Source organism: Egretta garzetta, unplaced genomic scaffold (assembly GCF_000687185.1).
Source record: "Egretta garzetta isolate BGI_Z169 unplaced genomic scaffold, ASM68718v1 scaffold397, whole genome shotgun sequence".
NCBI lineage: Eukaryota > Metazoa > Chordata > Aves > Pelecaniformes > Ardeidae > Egretta > Egretta garzetta.
The window spans coordinates 2,858,936-2,876,809 of NW_009260493.1; the positions used below are offsets into that span (position 1 = coordinate 2,858,936).

The following is a 17,874-nucleotide window of genomic DNA, read 5'->3' on the forward strand; positions in this document are numbered from 1 at the left end:
CAGCAGGAAAGAAGGAAGTAACCTAGTCATGCTTAATTCAAAATATCAGAAGAGGTCTTTTGGACTGTGTTTGTTGTGGCTTGAGAATGTGCTGGTTACATAGTGTGTCCATTGTGATTTACACCCACAGGACCTGTATCTTGAAATAGGAAAATATAGAAGAGAAGAGACGGGTATATTTTATACAGTAGGAAATTAGTAAATAATTTTCAGTATCTCTTGTTCACTGGGAGTCCTAAATATTCTTTGACTCAAAAATTACTTACTGTAAAATTTGAAAAGTGTACTGAATTCTCAAAACAAAAATTTCATCCTTTATTTTTCCTTTGAAATTTCTTTGCCAGTCTGAGGTCTAAAACCTCTGGCAAGGGAGTATATCATTAATTTAAAGGTCAACTTTCTAATTGCTACAGTTGTCCTATTTTGCGCCTAGGTTTCCACTGTTTTGGTATGAAATTATGTTTAACTGTGTGTGGAGGCTTCATGTGTCCTCCCCTAACTAAAAGGAGAAATACAAAATGAATGAAAGGAGAAAATAAAAATAGCTAGGTAGCTAATGGTATAGAAGGCTTGTTGGAATTTAGCAAGTAATCTGACAAATTACTGTAAGCTTAAAATTATTTGATTGTAATTTTCCATTGTGGCTTGTTTCGTAAGTATCTGGAAAATGTCAGTGTAGCATCTTTGGGACTGTCAAACATATGTTTTGTTATTGTTTAAGGTCACAGTTACAACTATACGTTTTGCAATAAATACCAATCAACCAGAAAAATACTTGCCAAGCAGGCTCAGAATGACTTGTGCCTCAGCATCGAGTCTCAGAGCAAGTAGCCTGACATTGAAGAAATCTACCTCATTAGTAAGACAGATGAGATTCTCTGGTATTCCTCAGTTACTAGGTTTAGGCCAACATCGTCTCTCTAGATAGACCCAGCGTGCTTCCACTATCCCCCCTTCCCTCAAATAGATGTCTCCTTTGGATTGTTGGAAGTCGGATAGCAAGGAACTGCAGCAGCATACCATCTCTGCATTTCAAGTAAACGCTTCAGTAATTTCATTTAAAGCATACATTTCCAGTTGAGTACAGTAAGACATTTTACTGAGGCTCTCAATTATCTCACAAACAGAAAAGCAAGACTAGCTAAAAGAAAATGTAATATGTGCTAAAAGATAGTAATGACTGCAGTTGCTTCATAATATTTTAGAGTCATTTGTGAACTTTAGGGAAGATAATGTTGTGTGGTATTGCACAGCTTGAGAACTTACCCAGGAGCATGGAAAAGAAGTGCTCTGTTGCTGGCTTTAATGGTATGTTGTAATTGAACCTCTTCTGTAGAACATGCCATAATATTTGAAAAAAAAATAAGCTTAGACCATTATGTTTAGATGCTGAAATTCCTATTCTGAGTATATTGATCCTTTGAGGTTTTGGGTTGTCTAAATCTATGGAGGTAAAGCATGCGCTTGCTTGAATGGCTAGAAGCTAAAATCTTACATAACAGCCCAAAGCTCTAAGCTGTTTGGAAAGTGTGATTGTGGGTTTTCTCTGGTCTGCCTCTGATGTAAGTAGCATGGCGCTGCTTTGGTAAGCCTTAATTTGTCTCAGCCATTTTCTGTGTGTATTACATGTGATGCATCTTGTTCATATCTCTTCAGATTAAAGGATCATGGTCAAATAAAAGAGGTAAAGAAAACTATAATCCATACAGTTATGGCAACATCTTTACTAATTGCTGTGCTGCACTCTGTGGGCCCCTTTCTCCAAGGTAAGAGTATCAAAAATATTGTTAGTGTAAATGAAGCCACATGCTTATTGATGAAAAAAATATTCTTTCTGATTTCTTGAGTTTACTCAACAAAAATAAAGCTTTGGTTTACTGTCTGTTAGAAGCTTTAACTAAGTTTTTCTTCAATAGTAAGGTGATGAGTTGGTAAATAGTAGGTAAACAAAGTTAGTGATCAGATCCTGTAAAATATATTTAGGGTTGACATCTGAAATGAAAATAAACTTGTTTCTGTTGTTTGAATTTTTGCCACTGCAGTTAATACCTAGCCGGAAAAGGATTCTAGTAGTTAGCTGTTGCATGATGGGAGATTTGGAAGTTTATTAAACTCTTACATCTCTAACAAATGTGACATGAGTTTAGGAGAGTTTAGGAAGCTTAATTTTACAACTATAGTTTGATAATTGTTCATTTTTGTCTTTTCACTCTGAACAGTTTTATTTAAATGTTCAGTAATTTTTCTTTATTTATACTACTGTTAACATAAATACATTAAGCTGAATTTAGTGGTCTTATACCAAAGCAATTCCAGAGAAAGCTTAATGGATTAACTTTTGCTGCATATGTTTTCACTTTTGAAATACAAAATATTTGTATATTCAAGGTTGCAGATGGTTTTTCAGCTTGAACAAAATATAATACAGAGCTGAGACTAGACGAAAAAAATGGCAGCTGGAAAGCCTTAATTCGCTTCTTATTCCAATGCTCAGCGGTTAGATAGTTGACATACTACATGTACAACAGAGGCCCAGTTCCCCTGTAGAGCGTGGCTGACATCTAGAATATTTTTGTGGCATACTCAGGGGTTGAAGCTGTTTTGCTTTGTCTGGAATTATGTAGTTATGAATCTGAACTATGGAGAAGAAAGTAAGTAAATTACTTTATAGTCCAGTAGCTAAGGTGTTTCATTGGAAGTGGGCTTTGTGTCTTTGCTATTATGAATATCAGAGGTGGTTCTTCTACGAGCAGTTGAAGGTCAACAGGAGAGACTGACATCTTTTCCTAGGGAGGAGACAACTGAGTTAAGATTTCCACGTGCTGGGTTAACTGTAATCGCTGTGGTGAGAAAGAGTAACCCTGTCTCTGCTTCCTGCCTATATGGACGGTGCCTAAAGCCAACTCTTTAATTCTGCCATTTTGTTTTTCATAAAAGTATGCAACATAAAAACTCAGTGCCGTGCTTCAAATTCTTTTGTTTGACTCCAAATGGAAATCTTTATTAAAATTACATAATGCTGATACAAGTAGCAGCACACAATTAGACCAGACTGGAATTGGCTCCTATGTTTTAACAGAGGTTGTACATTCTTTCCTAAATTCCATGTAGCAACATAACTTATATAGATGCCAAAATATATCTAGAGTTTCTCGGGGAGATATTTTGTGACCAACAGTAAAAATTGACTGATTGTAAAATGTAAATTCTAACCTTGCTTTTTTTGACTTTTAATCTCAGCTCTGTTCCAAGTCACTAAATATAAATTTTTTTCCTGAAATTCTGGTAATGTGGTTTAGCAGCACTTAGAGCTTAAAATTCAAAATGTTCAAGTGCCTTTGAGAATGGAATACAAATTAAGAGAGGGTCTGTAAATAATCCAAACTTTTCTCACTTCTGTTAAAAGACCTTGTTTCTCTTTTTTTAAAAAAATTCAGAATTAATTTTACATGTCCTCAACAGTAACTTTCAAATCTCAAGTTGATTCATGGCTGTCAGCATAGTCTAACTAGTGTTCTGATACAATAAATCATATAACATTTTAAGCATCTGATTTTTGAAACAGTGCTTTCCACATGTGAGGTTGTAATCTCAGGTGGATTTCTAAGTGTTTTGAATGTACATAAAAACCTGTTATGCAGACCTTCATGAGGAGAGCTTAAACTGGTCTTCAGGCAGTGGAAACCTCATTGACATTTGAGAAGGGAAATACCTAAGATTTTTCTATGCATCCTGTTCTTATCTTTTAAAATTGAAGCCATCGTGACCCTTAGTGAATTTGGATATCCCATAAATTAGCAAATAAAACCAGTTCTGTGCTTGCTTTAACTTTCAAGTGTCTTGAGGCATTCCTCTAAACCCTCCCGTAAAAATTTGATATCCTGTGGTAAAATTTGTCGTTTTCCAGATGGGAAGTAACATTGCTCAGGTCACAGGAAAAAAAAAAAAAAGATTGTGGCCTATGATTAAAAATACATGGAACTATAATTGAAAGCTACATATAATTTAAAAAGAAAAAAAAACAACTTTGAATGAATTGAAGCATAAACAGTTGAAAAGTTTTTGTAGTTTTTTGTATGGAAGTGATATGAGCTACTACACCTGTAGAATACAGTAATTCAGTCTGTACATTCAGTTTTTTATGAGTACTAACTAGCAGAACCTAAGTGAGTTTTATAGTTCTCAAATGGAGAGTAAAATTGTATGTGGAATTTTAGCAAAATCTTTAGCTAGGTCAGATTATTCCATTCTATTTTTTTTTTTTTTAATCATCTCATGTAGGGGTTTTTTTTTACTTATTAATTTCTCCACAAAACACTTTCTTAGATGGAAATAAGAAATTTTATCACGGCATCACTTTAGTGCTCCACTATTCTTACCATAAGTAGTGTTAAGTATCTGTCATGAAACACCTGGTAAGTAAGTTGTCTGAACAAAATTTCCTCTTTCTAAATTTTTGTGATTAAGTAGCTTTAATTGAGATGTGGAAACTGATAACAAAAGAACCTTCAAAATAGATAATGATTCAAAGTGCATTAGTGAGTTTTGTAATTTGTTTTCATACCTATGGTTTAAAATTCTTGGGGTTTATGGTATCTGCTGGTAAGCTTCCAAATCTTTTGTCTATGATAAAAATCCAGAAAAGTAGCAGTACATGTGACTATGTGGCGGGTAGTATTATAAGGAAACAGTTACCTTGCTGATGAGTAGAAATGAAGTCTCCTACTTCAGTTGAATAAAAGGGGACATTTGAAGGTATTGGCGAGGTATTAAGGTCTGTTATATGATAGAAAAATTTTCTATTTCCTTTCATCGAAAGGAGGTGGTTAATGATCTGAAATCTCTCTAACACTTTTTCTTTATTTGATTATTCTGTAGCCTAATTGACAGAAGAGGATTTATACAACCAGATACACCGCAATTAGCAGGACCATCAAATGGCATTACTATGTATGGGGCCACACAATCACAGAGCAACATGGTAGGAATCATCCCATAGTGTTGTTCATCAAGATTCCTGTGAATGTTTTCCTTCTCCACTTTCATGTGAACTAATCAAGTAATAACTAACTGGATACAGCTGACACTCTGGGTGGAATGACTTGTTTATTAACAGTAAAGAAAAAAACCCAAGGCTCTTTTTGATATATGTTTCACACAGTGTAATAGTTATTACTTGTGGATTCTAAAAAAAAGAGAGGCTTTTCTGCACTGTTGATTTATTGAATATACTGGCATTTTGACTTGTACTGTTGACACCTGCTGTGTTTTGAACATTCAAGTATCATGGACTTGCTCTGGTTCATCATTTTCCAGCTAATTGTTATTTTGTATGGCACTTTCTTCATTCTCTATTTCCTTCTTTGCTTGTACACTACGGTTTTGCATAGACTACAGTGTTTTAAAAAGCAAAGATGAACAAAGAGGAGTTTCTAGGGGAGAAGTATGTTGAAGAAAGAGCAGGAGGACACTGAACTTCCAATGAACAAAAAATGGCAACTGGATTGTTACGACAAAAGCTTTTAAACATCTTTGAAACTGTGCCAATAGTTTTTACTTTGTTTTTTGCTGGTAGCATTGGCTATCATAATGGAAGATAGGATTTCCAGTGCCAAGAAGAAGAGAATAACTGGAAAGAGATCTTTTTGCAAAGGCAAGCATCTTACATATGTGCCTATTTCTGTATTGTTATCCACATATCTTCATATTATGTGGGTTCTAAGACTTTATCAAAGAAGCCATGAGTTATGGACACCCTCCCTCTGCCAAAAAAGAGGAGGCCACAAGGCCTTCTGACGTAATTCAGCCTTTCTTTTGAACGAGAGAAGAAAAGACTCATTGTTCCCAGACAGATTAGTTTTAGTGTCACTGATAAACTGGTATAAAAGTTTTGCTGTAGTTCCTAAGCTGTTTTTACTTATTATTTTGAGGATTAAATAGAAGATTTGTTAGTCTCCTTAGTAAGAAAATGTATTAAAGACACAGTATTAACTATGAATCTTCTGTGAGGGGCAGTTGTACAGAACAAGGTAATGCTCCATGAAAATTTTACTCAAAAAAATGTAACTTGGAAAAGAGAAAAGGGGTGTTAAAAAAAAAAAAAAAAAAAAAAAAAAAAGCAAACCTTAGAAATATCATGAGGTCTTTCAGGAATTACCCAACCTTTCTGACTCTGTCAAGACTTCTTATTTGTGAGGAAAATTAAACCACACTAAGTCCTTGGCATTAAATTATCATAACATTATACTTCATAACATTATATCATAACATTATTACTTGCATTGTAAGAAGACACAATCATTATTATAATTATTACTAGTTATTAATGAGGAAATATTTTGCCAGTTTAATAGAAAATTGACTAAATTGTCTCTGGAAATGGAGAAATCTGTTATGGTATTACTTTAAGTCAAACATAGCTATTATGATTTTAGAGTGTAATACCTGTAAATATGCAAATTCTTCACAGATTTGAACTTACATCCTAGAACATCACACTATTCAAGCTGGGAAAGGCTTGGGTTCTTTAACAGTTATCGGAGTCACTTGGAAATGCACAGCTTTCATTCCTGAAAATGATCTCTCAGAAAAAGCTTGAAAAATGTAATAGGTTGTGTTTGGTATGGAGGAATATCTTTAAGACTGTGATGCTGTTTTTCTCAGGGTATTATTCCTGGTCTGTATCCAAGACCAACTGGTTTCTAGTGGCAGCTGGCCATCAGCATTAAAATTTCTCCCTTGAGTTTTGTTGCAAACTGTTAAAGACCTGCCTAGTTTCTCAGTCTCTCTAGCACTATTTTCCCTCCCTATTTAAAGTCTTGCATTCTTTCCTGAATTGCATGAAGCAATAAGAAATTATAAATTCATTTCCTGCTGGCAACAATGCACAGGGACATAACTTTGCCTCTGATTGTTCTTGTTTCGCATTTCCCTTTTTTCTGTGTTCTAGGGTCAACATTTTTGCTCTTCTCAGTAGATTGTACCTACTTTCAGGTTCCCATCTCTCCTATCTCATAAAGCAGCAAACAACAAAACTGATTTCCCTATTTCAGTTAAGATCTCAATCTCATCCACATAACAGACTGACTTTTTTTCCTACCAAAGTTAATTCACCTTACTGCTAGCTTAGTTGTTTTCAGCCATTCTGTACAAGATTTCCTGTTATGATTTAAATTTTGACAGAAATACTCAAGTAAAGCTTCATCATTCTAGTTAAACATTTTTCCCATGAAGTGACCCCTAGTACTTTTCCAGGCTTTACAGTATCTGTTTCTCTCAGCTTTCTTCCCATTACGCAGTCTTAGACTCTTCTGAAGAAGTTTGTGAACAGGAGCATTAGGAACACCGGCCATTCACTTGTTCTCCCCTGAAAAAGACTGCTGAAGCTTCTTGAGTGAAAGGCAGCAGAGTACACTTTATGGCAGAAGCGTAACAAGGCATGCAGCATCCTGTTGGGTTTTTTGAGTTTGGTTTTTTTTTTTTTTTTTTTTTTTTTTTTTTTTTTTTTTTTTTTTAGAGGAGGAATCTCTGCAAGACTCTCTAGAATCCCTCTTGCTAGAAGTTCAGGTGCAAACATCAAAATTTCCTTTGGCGATTGATGGCTTAAATTACAGACTAGCTCAAGCCCAAGACTCCAGTGGAAGCAAAATAATAGAGAAGTCTTTGTGGAAGAAAAGGTTTCCTTTTTACCTCACGTCTTCACTGACAAAGGTTAGGCAAAAGATGGAATATGATTCAGTCTTCCCTTCTGCAACATTGCATACCTCTTGGAAAAAAAGACAGAGGCATAAAATGGAAAACGCTTTCTTGGAGCTGAGGCAGGTGGGCCACAAATAACTGGCTCATTTGAAGGGGATGTATCTAGTACTGCAGCTTGTTTTATTATGGTTTCAGATAAGGACAGACTTAAGAGCGTGTGTAGATCATAGTCTTAGTCCATAAATACTTTTTAAACAGTAGAGGTTTAGCCATTTATACATCATCAGAGGTAATTATACTGTGTTAACAAGTTTAACTCTTTTGAGTACAGGAAATAATTTATTAGAAATCTGAAGTGTGTTCTAGTACACCTTTATGGTCTGTCTCCCTGGATTTTATACCAGAATGCATTGCATCATCTTATCTATACATTGAATCTTAATGTCTAGATGCTATACTACTTAATCCACATAGTGTGCTAAAATGTGTCTCCTGCCCATTGATATTAAAGGAAGATGTTAATGAGGATCTTCTATATCACACTTGTCTTCTCTTATTCTTTCCCATCCCTCTTTCCTTTCCTTCTCTTCCCTTCCCTCAAATCTTTTACTCAGTGGCTTGTGTCTTTCTAAATAGGATTCTTGTGCCTCACCCAATTACCGTCTGGTCATTCTTTAAATCTCTCGAGGTTGCTTAATATTATATTCTGCTTTTATTTATTTTAATACATCTTTTAGCATAGCATCATTTTTCATTCAACCTCAAAATAAATTATTAGGCTAAGTTTAAACTTGCCAGACACTTGTTTTCAGTGCAATACATTATCTCTTATTCAGGTTACCATTTGTGGGGCACTGCTTTTGTATGTAACAGCTTTTGTGGTAATTTTGCCTTTGAGACTTTGAATGTTTCATGTAGGAGCTACCCTACTTGTGCTAATGACTCAGTTTGTCACAATCTCAGAAAGCCAGGGTAGTTGCTATAATGAGTGCTTCATAGACCCATACTGTGATTGCCTCCCCACCCCCCCCAGATCTTTATAAAAGAGCTTTTTCTCCTGTTCTTTCCTTAGTATCTCTCTTATTTTACTAAAAGCTGGAATTTTATTTACTTTTTTGAAGGCTGGAAGCACATAATTATTTTCCTTGTACATTCCCAGTGTTTTTAATCTCTTTTCACATATAGTTTGAAATTAATCTGGTAAATTCATTAGTCAGCTTCTTAATATCCTTATCCAAGTGACAAGCATGATCACTTGAAGCTAATGATCTGTAGATCTGATCTTTCCAAAGCATTTCCCTATTGCATTTTATTGCTGATTATTTTAAAAAGTTTTTCATTAGTGTGATTGCCCAAGTATTTCCTTTCTCATTCTTAAATTTTTTTTTGCATGAAACACAGTATCACACCCATTATGAAATCATAATTTTCTCTATTTTATTCTTTCTTTCTCTTTCATTTTAAGGTTTATTTTCTTTCTACTCTGAAAAAAAGTTCTTATTTCACCATAAACCTACCAGCTACCATTACCTGGATCTGTACTTCTGTAGTATTTAGCTTTCTCTTAAAAGCCTGAGTTCATTCTTGGGTTTTAATATAGGGTATTTTATTCTTTAGTAACCCATTATGAAGAAACACAGAATCCATCTGACTCCATGCACTTTTTTAGAGGAATTAATTTGCTTTATTTTTACTATGATGTCTCTAGGAATTCTCTTAATGCCTTATAAAGTGATAGATTTTACTTCTATCTGCCTCTATCTTGGGACAGGTTTATTTCTTTGGTTTTAAGAAATTCACCTGTACTCCGGCATTCTAGGCACTCTTATTTCAGTGCTTCGGTAGTTTACTTGTGTGCCAAATTCCCTAATTTCCAGTACTCCCTTTCCTTTCCTGGATGCAAATTCTTTAGTTAGAGTTTTTCTTACTTATACGTACCACTAAAAATTATAGGAACCATAATAGTGTATGTGCAACATTCATTACCAGTGAGACGTGCAGCAAAGTCCTCTCTCAAATGTTCACATTAGTATTTCTAGCACTGATCTGGAAACAGAAATCCGGCTGATTCAGGGAACTTTACCTGACCTAGCATACTTTCTCCTTTGCTTTGCATATTCTCATTATTAGGAGTAAGTATTTCTACCATGGCAGTACAAGGATCAGCAAGAATAGGAGCCCCACTTTGGTGGGAGATTTAAGAGTGTGTTTTCTTGTATATTTACTGTCATACTTCACAAATATAATTTATCATTGCCCAAAAAGGAACTTAGGGCTTTTAACAAGTCAGCATTACTACAGTCAAGGTTGACACAGGATTTTCATTAAAGCATTTTACTTCACAGTTAAAATGGGTTAAGGGCACATGCAGTAAATCATCTTCAGCGTTTTGCTTTGGATTGAGGTATGTTTTAGAAGCAATTCTTTTGATTGTGCGTATTTACTACATTTTCGTTCACATTGCAGAGCAGTATCAGAGCACATGAACTAGATTTCTTTCAGATGTACTCATGGAATGCAGCCAACGTGCTGTAACTACTCATGGACATTCAGTCCATAAGAACAAACAGTAGCTAGTCTGAAGTAAAATCCCTGGAACAGTTATAGTTTCCCCTTTGGCTTCAGAAGCATTTCTCGTTATACATCTCCTGGTGCACTGTACTACTTGCTAGTGGAGCCATTGACAACTTGGGTTTTGTGGCTCAGTTGTCGCACAATATCTGCAATGCCATGATGCTGAATGTGAAATCCTACAGCTGTAGGGAAGAGTTACAGAGCTCCATCCCTCCGCTCTTTACCCATCTATTGTATCCATCTAGGATGGCATTTCAGCATACTTTCTGTTACTTCATGGCACTGTCATTCAGTGCTGCCAGTCTTCTCTGAACTTTTTGTTGTTTGTACTTTATTCAGAGATGCTGAGAGATAATTCAACCTTCTTTTCTCCATCTACTGAGAACCATAACAATTCTTTAATGTTCCCAGAGTTTAGAAAATTTTTAACAAAGTTAATTTTAAATTCAGCGTAAATAATATCTGGCTTTGGCATTAGAAATGTGGAAAATGTATTGCCATGTACAACAGCTGTGTTAGCATGTATGTTGTGTGTAGCTTAGAAAAAAATCAGACTTTCTTCAGGGAAAAAAAATAAAAAATATTGTTTCCTTAGTTGCTTGTATTTATTTGTGAAATAAACACAGAATTTTAGGTTTTGTCTAATTTGCTTTAATTTGTGCCTTTTGATGTGGAAATAAATACAGAGATGGCTAAAAAAAAATCTATGCACATATATAATTGAACTTCTGTACTTGTAGAACTTAAGCTTGTCTTACCTTCAGAATCTGCTGTTCTTCTGAAACAGTGGAAATTGTAAGTGGAAAACAAAATGAGTAGATCTGAGGTAAGAAGGTACTGGTGGAATAATTTCTACAGTAGATTTTTAGCTATTTAGATTTCAGTGTTTGGCTTCCTTTTTGTCACAATCATAGGCTTTTTTATTCTATCTGAAATGCTGGCATTGAATAATTCATGTGATTAATAGCTGTTAAGACTTTTGGCCCTAAATTTCACTTAGTTAAGAGTGAAATAGGGAATCAAGAAAAAAACACCATGCCAGCCCTATAAACAAATTTGATTCCCTTGTTTAGTTTTGTGCTGGCCATTTAGACTCAAGAATAGTCTACCTGTGTAGTATATGTGGGTTTTGTCAGATGTTTTTGAGAGCTGCATTGAATGCATCTATCTTTTCTAGTATAAACCTCACTCTAATCACTTTTGAAAGCTGTTTACAGCCTGTGTTTTCCTAAGAAATTTCATGTTGATCACTGTTAAATAGAACAAAAAAAGAAACCTGAAATGTATCTGAATAAGAGAAGAGGCTTCAGGAAAGTGCATGGCAAATGAAGAGAGATACAGCACCTGAAAAAGTTTTATAACACTCTGTTTAATGGAGTTTTGTAAGGCTACTTGATCTTTTGGATATTGATTCAGTTGAAATACACTAGAGTTCAGTAAGAAGAAAATTAATTCAGACTATACAACCAGTATATTACCTTCAGCTAATTTAAAACTGTGTACTTGTTTTGCCTGAACACATTAATGATTTCCTTTTGAAGATCAGTGCTGAAGCTTCACTAAAGCAGTAAGTCAGCTGCTAACATTATTTGTTTTCAACGTACCCCAGTGGTTATAGGCATTCCTTTGCTATTTAACATGCTCTTTGGCTACTGCTTTTCAGAGAAGATGGATTTTGTTGGTCTTTTTGAAGTTTGAAAATTCAGTTAACAGATCTTTAAGGTCTGCATAGTAAGGCTGGTTGAAGGGCTATAGTTTAATTGAAATAACCAGGCGTGAACAATAGTATATTAATCAAGAATGAGTTATTCACACTCAATTACTAATTGAAAGCTTGACTTTAAAAGATGCTAATGGTTTTCTTCTTAGTAAGGTACTTATGCAAGGTTTTGGCTTTAAGCCTGTGAGAATTCCCTCTGAAATGATATGGGACCACTTCAGTTGTTTGGCTGGGGCTGTTCATCGTTTCACAGGGAAGAAATTGCCTGCTGCGTATGTGAATTCAATTTATGCAATAGGAAGTAAGTGCATTTATATTTCTGAAAGCATAAGTGTTGGAAAATACGTAACAGAGTAAGGATTGGACTTCTGCCTGTCAAAAAGTAGCTGGTCTGGGAGTCCTAAACCACTTAGATGCGTTTAAAATACTACCTATTTACTGTGACCAAGTAGTCTGCTTGCACGCTTTCTGAATGTAATGTGTGCGCATCCATCATTAAGCTATTCGGTCATGGGATTGGAGGACCTGAAAATATCAGAGGAAGCATTCATAGTGATGGTTTTCATCATACAGTAAAGGGAGTTCACATAGAGTTTATATAGAGTATATCATGGTGGCTTATTAAACTCAAATGGGCATTTTAGGGAATTGATGTAATGTTAGTAGCAGTGGTTATGATTGGGAATATCTTGAACAGATTTTGGGTTTGTAATGTCTCTCAGTAATCTGATGTAGATGAAAGAAGTCAGTTGTAAAGCAGAACATACTGCTTTACCAGAATCCTTGAAATAGCAACAGTGAAAAGGCATGTCTTACCTCTGGATATATATATATTTTTTTTTATTATTATTATTTTTTTGTTCTGCTTGCTTGCTTCCAAATTTTCTTTGCTGCATTGAAGTTACAGTTCTGCTTATTGGAGTTACTGTTTGACTCATTGTTTCTCTTGCACAGCAGAACAGTAGTATGGCAAATGAGTCTAACAGGATTTTGAAAATCTGCAGATGTTATAACTGATCAGGCTATGAATCAAGTAAATATTATCCTTGGAAGCTCTCAAAAATTGTGCCAGTTTGTGTTAAAGAAACTTAATTTGGCAGGAGGTCTGCTACCCACTTAGCTAGCTGGATGACTTACCTGTTGTCTTGTCATCTCAAGGAATGAATGATAATTTTGTGTAAACGGTTCTTAGGAATGATGTAGAGCCAAAAGTGTTCCTGGTAATACTCACTGAGCTTAACTGGATTTATATAATACTGAATTTGGCTTGTTATTGTAAAAGTGCATGCCAGAAAATTTGTGTTTTGTACCTTTATTGTTCTCATTGTCAAGATTAAACTAATCAAGAAACAGCCTAAAAATCATGAAAGTTGATAACTAATTAATGCATCTGCGGTTCTACCTAATTTCTGCACATCCTATAGAGTATTAAGTATAGTGTAGTATATTCTCTAGAGTGTGTTATAATCTATTAAATTGGGAGGGAGGGAAGTTTTTGCTCATAGAGGCTGTATTGCCAGCTATATCTTTATAAAACCATCTGCATCAAAGGAATTCTTCTGGAAAACTTCTGTAGCACCTTAATTCCAAGACATGAAGACCAATTAAAAAAAGGATGCTTGCCTAGTGTTTTTGAACTTGGAAAGATGCTTGGATTATGTCTCTGGGCCTCTCTATGAACTGCTAGCTACTCTAGGGTAAAATTAATAGTGTGGGAGTGCTTCACCTTACCTGGAATCAGGGAGGTTTTGAGGTACCCAATGCAGTTAGTTACACACAGACTGTGCAGCTAGGCTTTCCAAATGGCTTTGAAAAAGAATAACCAAAGCATTTGAATTACAGCACCCACAAAACACTGTTTTAGAGGTTACCAAAATCCTTAAGTGAACACTGTAAATGTTTATCATAATTTACTTTGATGGTAATCCAAAGCACTTTGCACGCTTTTTTTTTTTTCCGGGCAGCATGCAATGGGATTTTTGGGTGGCTAACCATGGAATGATACTAATGGCTTTCTTTTTTTTCTCTTCACATCCCATTCTTTTCCATACATTTTGTCCATATTCTCCTTTATTTTTCCTCTGTTTTGTTTGCCTTATGATTTTGACACCCTTCCATTCTACAGTGTGACCAAGATCAGTGCATTCAGAGCACTAAATTCGTTTTGCAGGCTGCTGCCACCCCCCTACTACAGAGTGAGCCAAGCATAACTAGTGAAGAGCTGCCTTTACCAGGAAAGACTGCTATCAGTGGGCCTTGTGCAACTCTAACTCTAGGGCAACCAACACCACCATCTTCTATGCCAAATCTCACATCAGATACAGGTTTGACAGACATGATACCATTAAAAGAGGAGCATGAAGGTCATCAATTTCTCACTCCTGAAGAAGCTCCATCACCTCCTGGGATGCTGCCAAGTGGAAGTCCTATTACACACAGCCATACAATGCACGTCCTGAGTCTAGCCAGCCAGGATTCATTGCATGAAGACTCAGTACGTGGTCTTGTGAAGCTTAGCTCGGTTTGAACAGCTTTTTTGAACATTGCACCATTTCTTGGTGTCTATACAAATCTCTACTTAACAGGAATGACACTGCAGTACCACTGTAAGACTTCGTAACATGCCTATAATGGAAGCTTTATCGCGTAATGGAGTCTACTAAAAAGACAAGTTATTTTTTCAATGGAGCTATGGCATTTTTTTGACCAGGTTGTTAATGGTTATGCTTTGATGGTGACTGCATTTTATTTTTAAGCAAAACCAGAAACGGTCAATAATCTTGTTTCCTGAAGCTTGGGTACAGCAAGTTGGAATTCAGCCTGTAACAAACACCATGTACAGTATAAAAGAGAGAGATTCTTGGATGTAAGTGTCATGCTCTGTGTTCTATGCTCTTGTAATACACACTCGTTAAGGCTTACCACACTTGTGGCCAGAATGATCTGCACTTACATGTTATGCTACTAATATTTGAGATAGGAAATTACCATTCCATTTGTTAATACAAAAAAAAAAAAGACTGCAGATATGGATTTGCATGCCACGCTACAGTATGTGTTACAGTGGTGTTGGTATTAAGAGAAAGTGCTGCTTTTTTATTTGTGACTTTCAAAGTGCTGTTTCATTTAAAGACAGTGCAACAAACAAATTATTGGACTATATTATTTTTTCAAGTTATTAAATTTTATTTTAAATTAATCAGTGGTGCCTAGGAGATGGAGAATTACTGATTTGATCATGTTGCATATCATTTAACCTTCTGTTTAAGTGCTTAGAGTGAGGTATTGTGTTGTGCCATACCACGAGATTCTTCCACTCCCTAATGTGATACAATTACCTGTGGACCTCCAATAAAATGACATCCTCTATTTCTTGGACATGTGTACAGTTATCCTTGTGCAGTTTTCCTGGGGAAAGAGGGGGAAATCATGATTTGTTGACGTAGTTTGTAAAGATTTGACTGGAATATGTTTACATAATGAAACCAGAGCTATGGTTACAATTAGGATTGCTTCAGAATCTTTTATTGTTTTGTTTGAGCTGTGTATTTGTTCCCATAAGAAGTCTTTATTTGGAAACAGTAGAGTTAGCCTCTGCTTGGACTGTAATTCGATATTCCTTATCGTATGGCTGAAGGGTGAGGGGCTTAAGATTCAAGACTAAGACAGACAGCTTGAGAAGTAATCTTAAATGGTTAACAATAGACTGTAGCTGCCCCCAGCCATCATCTTTCATTTGTATTTGTCCTATGATACTGTAAATTGAAATCTTGATTTCACAGAAGTGCTTTTTTTTTTTTTTAAGTAAAGCACAACAAAAAGGTTAAAGAGATTTTTATAATTATTTTTTGTGATAGCTGAAGAGAACCTTAGTTAAGCTGAGAAAGTTTAATAGCTTTAATACTGTATTTACCATGCTTTTCAGGTTATGCAACTTGGATTCTTCTCAGGACAAACTAAGTGCTGAATGTGCTTTATCTGATGCTTTTATGGCATGAAAGCATTGACTAGTTAAGAAATGTAACAGTTCTGTATTGTTCACCATGGTCATTCACTGACTAAGCTAAAAATCTTCTTGTTTTTACGTTCATTGTTGAAATTGAAGACAGTCAGCCTGCAGAAAACCAGTCACCCATGCTATTGAAGCTTTAGACAAGACACTGACAAATACCCTACTCCTCTAAGATTTCATAAGCAATCTGTTTCTATAATTGATGATACTAGCTTTGACCTAATTCAGCATGTAGAACATAAGAACGCATTCTGTCTTTAAGTGCCGTAACGGGTCCATCAAAGAACCTCTGGCAGACAAGTCTGTCCTAGCTATTGAAGCCACACTCCCAGCATTTTTCTGAAGCTGGGACAGTTTAGAGTTCTTTCCATGAGCCAAACTGAGGTGACTGACGTGTCCCAGTTGGCTGGTCTCCCAATAAGCCCCAAGTATTGGCACTTACTTCTGTGTCTGCTCTTGAAGAAGAGTTAGTGATGTTTATCATCTTGATTTCATCCTTTTCTGATATGGCTTCTCATATATGAAGCCATAAACATCTGCGTTAGAGCAGGTAACAAATTGAGGGCTGGAGATACTGGTCTCATAGGCCTGGGTAAAGAATCCCAGCTTTGAGTTTTTAGACCAGTACCTGACTGAATCATTATCTCATAGGTGTCTGCGGGTAGATGACAGTAGATGCATTACTCACTACATAGAAGGACAAGTCAAATATTTTTAACGTGGTATCAAAACTTCCCACTTGTAGCAGTAATGATGAGGATCACTATTTTAAGGAAATTGTTCTTTTTAAGTCTCACTGAAATACCCGAGGGATTTTATGCTTCCAAGAATACCAACTTCATGGCAACATTTTTATGTCGTTGCGACTAGGGAGTAGTGCAGAAAGCTGCACATCAGCTCTGTGCACGCAACAAAATTAGCATCAGTTTTCACATGAAATGGAAGAGAGAAGGACAGGAATAGAGTCTTTGTGCTTTCCATGTGAAACTTGTGCTTTTCACCATCTTTTTTTTAACCTCTTGTTTTGTTTATAACTGAGATATAAGAATTACTTAACAAAATTGAAACAGATGTGCTACTCAAAACACGTGGGTTTTTTTAGTGGGTTGTGATTTATTTTTTTTAGGTTTTAAGATCACAACCTTATTTTTTTTTAACATGTTTATGGTTTTAAGTTTGGCACTTGAGAATAAATTAAATACTTTGAATTCGTCTATCTATATATTTATATCACCCTGAATTTAAATCTATTTTCATTGCCATCTGTCTTTTTTAAATGGTAACATCTCTAACCTCTCTGACACGACTGCCTTGTGAGGACATCTGCTGGAAGATTTTGGAACTAAGTCCGTTAAGCCATATGGTGTGGTACTTGCAGTCTTTGATTGACAAGAGGCAGTGATTTATAGAATCATGGAATCATTTAGGTTGGAAAGGACCTTTAAGATCATTGAGTCCAACCATTAACTACAACTGCCAAGTAGCACCACATCTACATGCCTTTTAAATACCTCCAGGGATGGTGACTCCACCATTTCCCTGGGCAGCCCGTTCCAATGCTTTACAACACTTTCAGTAAAGAAACTTTTCCTAGTATCCAATCTAAATCTCCCCTGTTACAGCTTGAGGCTGTTTCCTCTTGTCCTATTGCTTGTTACTTGGGAGAAGAGACCAACACCCACCTTGTTACACCCTCCTGTCAGGCAGTTATAGAGGGTGATAAGGTTTCCCCTCAGTCTCCTCTTCTCCAGGTTAAACAACCCCAGTTCCCTCAGCTGCTCCTCATCAGATTTGTGCTCCAGACCCCTCACCAGCTTTGCTGCTCTTCTCTGGACACACTCCAGCACCTCAATGTCTGTCTTGTAGTGAG

The 17,874-nt window shown here is 35.9% G+C and overlaps 1 protein-coding gene across 3 annotated transcripts in view; it reads left to right on the forward strand.

The window, feature by feature from the left end:
* ZDHHC14 (zinc finger DHHC-type palmitoyltransferase 14) overlaps positions 1-15,223 on the forward strand; it is a 113,874-nt gene extending 98,651 nt beyond the window's left edge. For all 3 annotated transcript variants that reach the window (XM_035899847.1, XM_035899848.1, XM_009644300.2), the window contains exons 7-9: positions 1,657-1,766; positions 4,879-4,981; positions 14,163-15,223. In XM_035899847.1, the coding sequence (XP_035755740.1) occupies positions 1,657-1,766; positions 4,879-4,981; positions 14,163-14,519 (570 nt within the window). In that variant the 3' untranslated portion in view covers positions 14,520-15,223. The remainder of the gene's footprint in view (positions 1-1,656; positions 1,767-4,878; positions 4,982-14,162) is intronic.
* Positions 15,224-17,874: the final 2,651 nt, after the last annotated feature.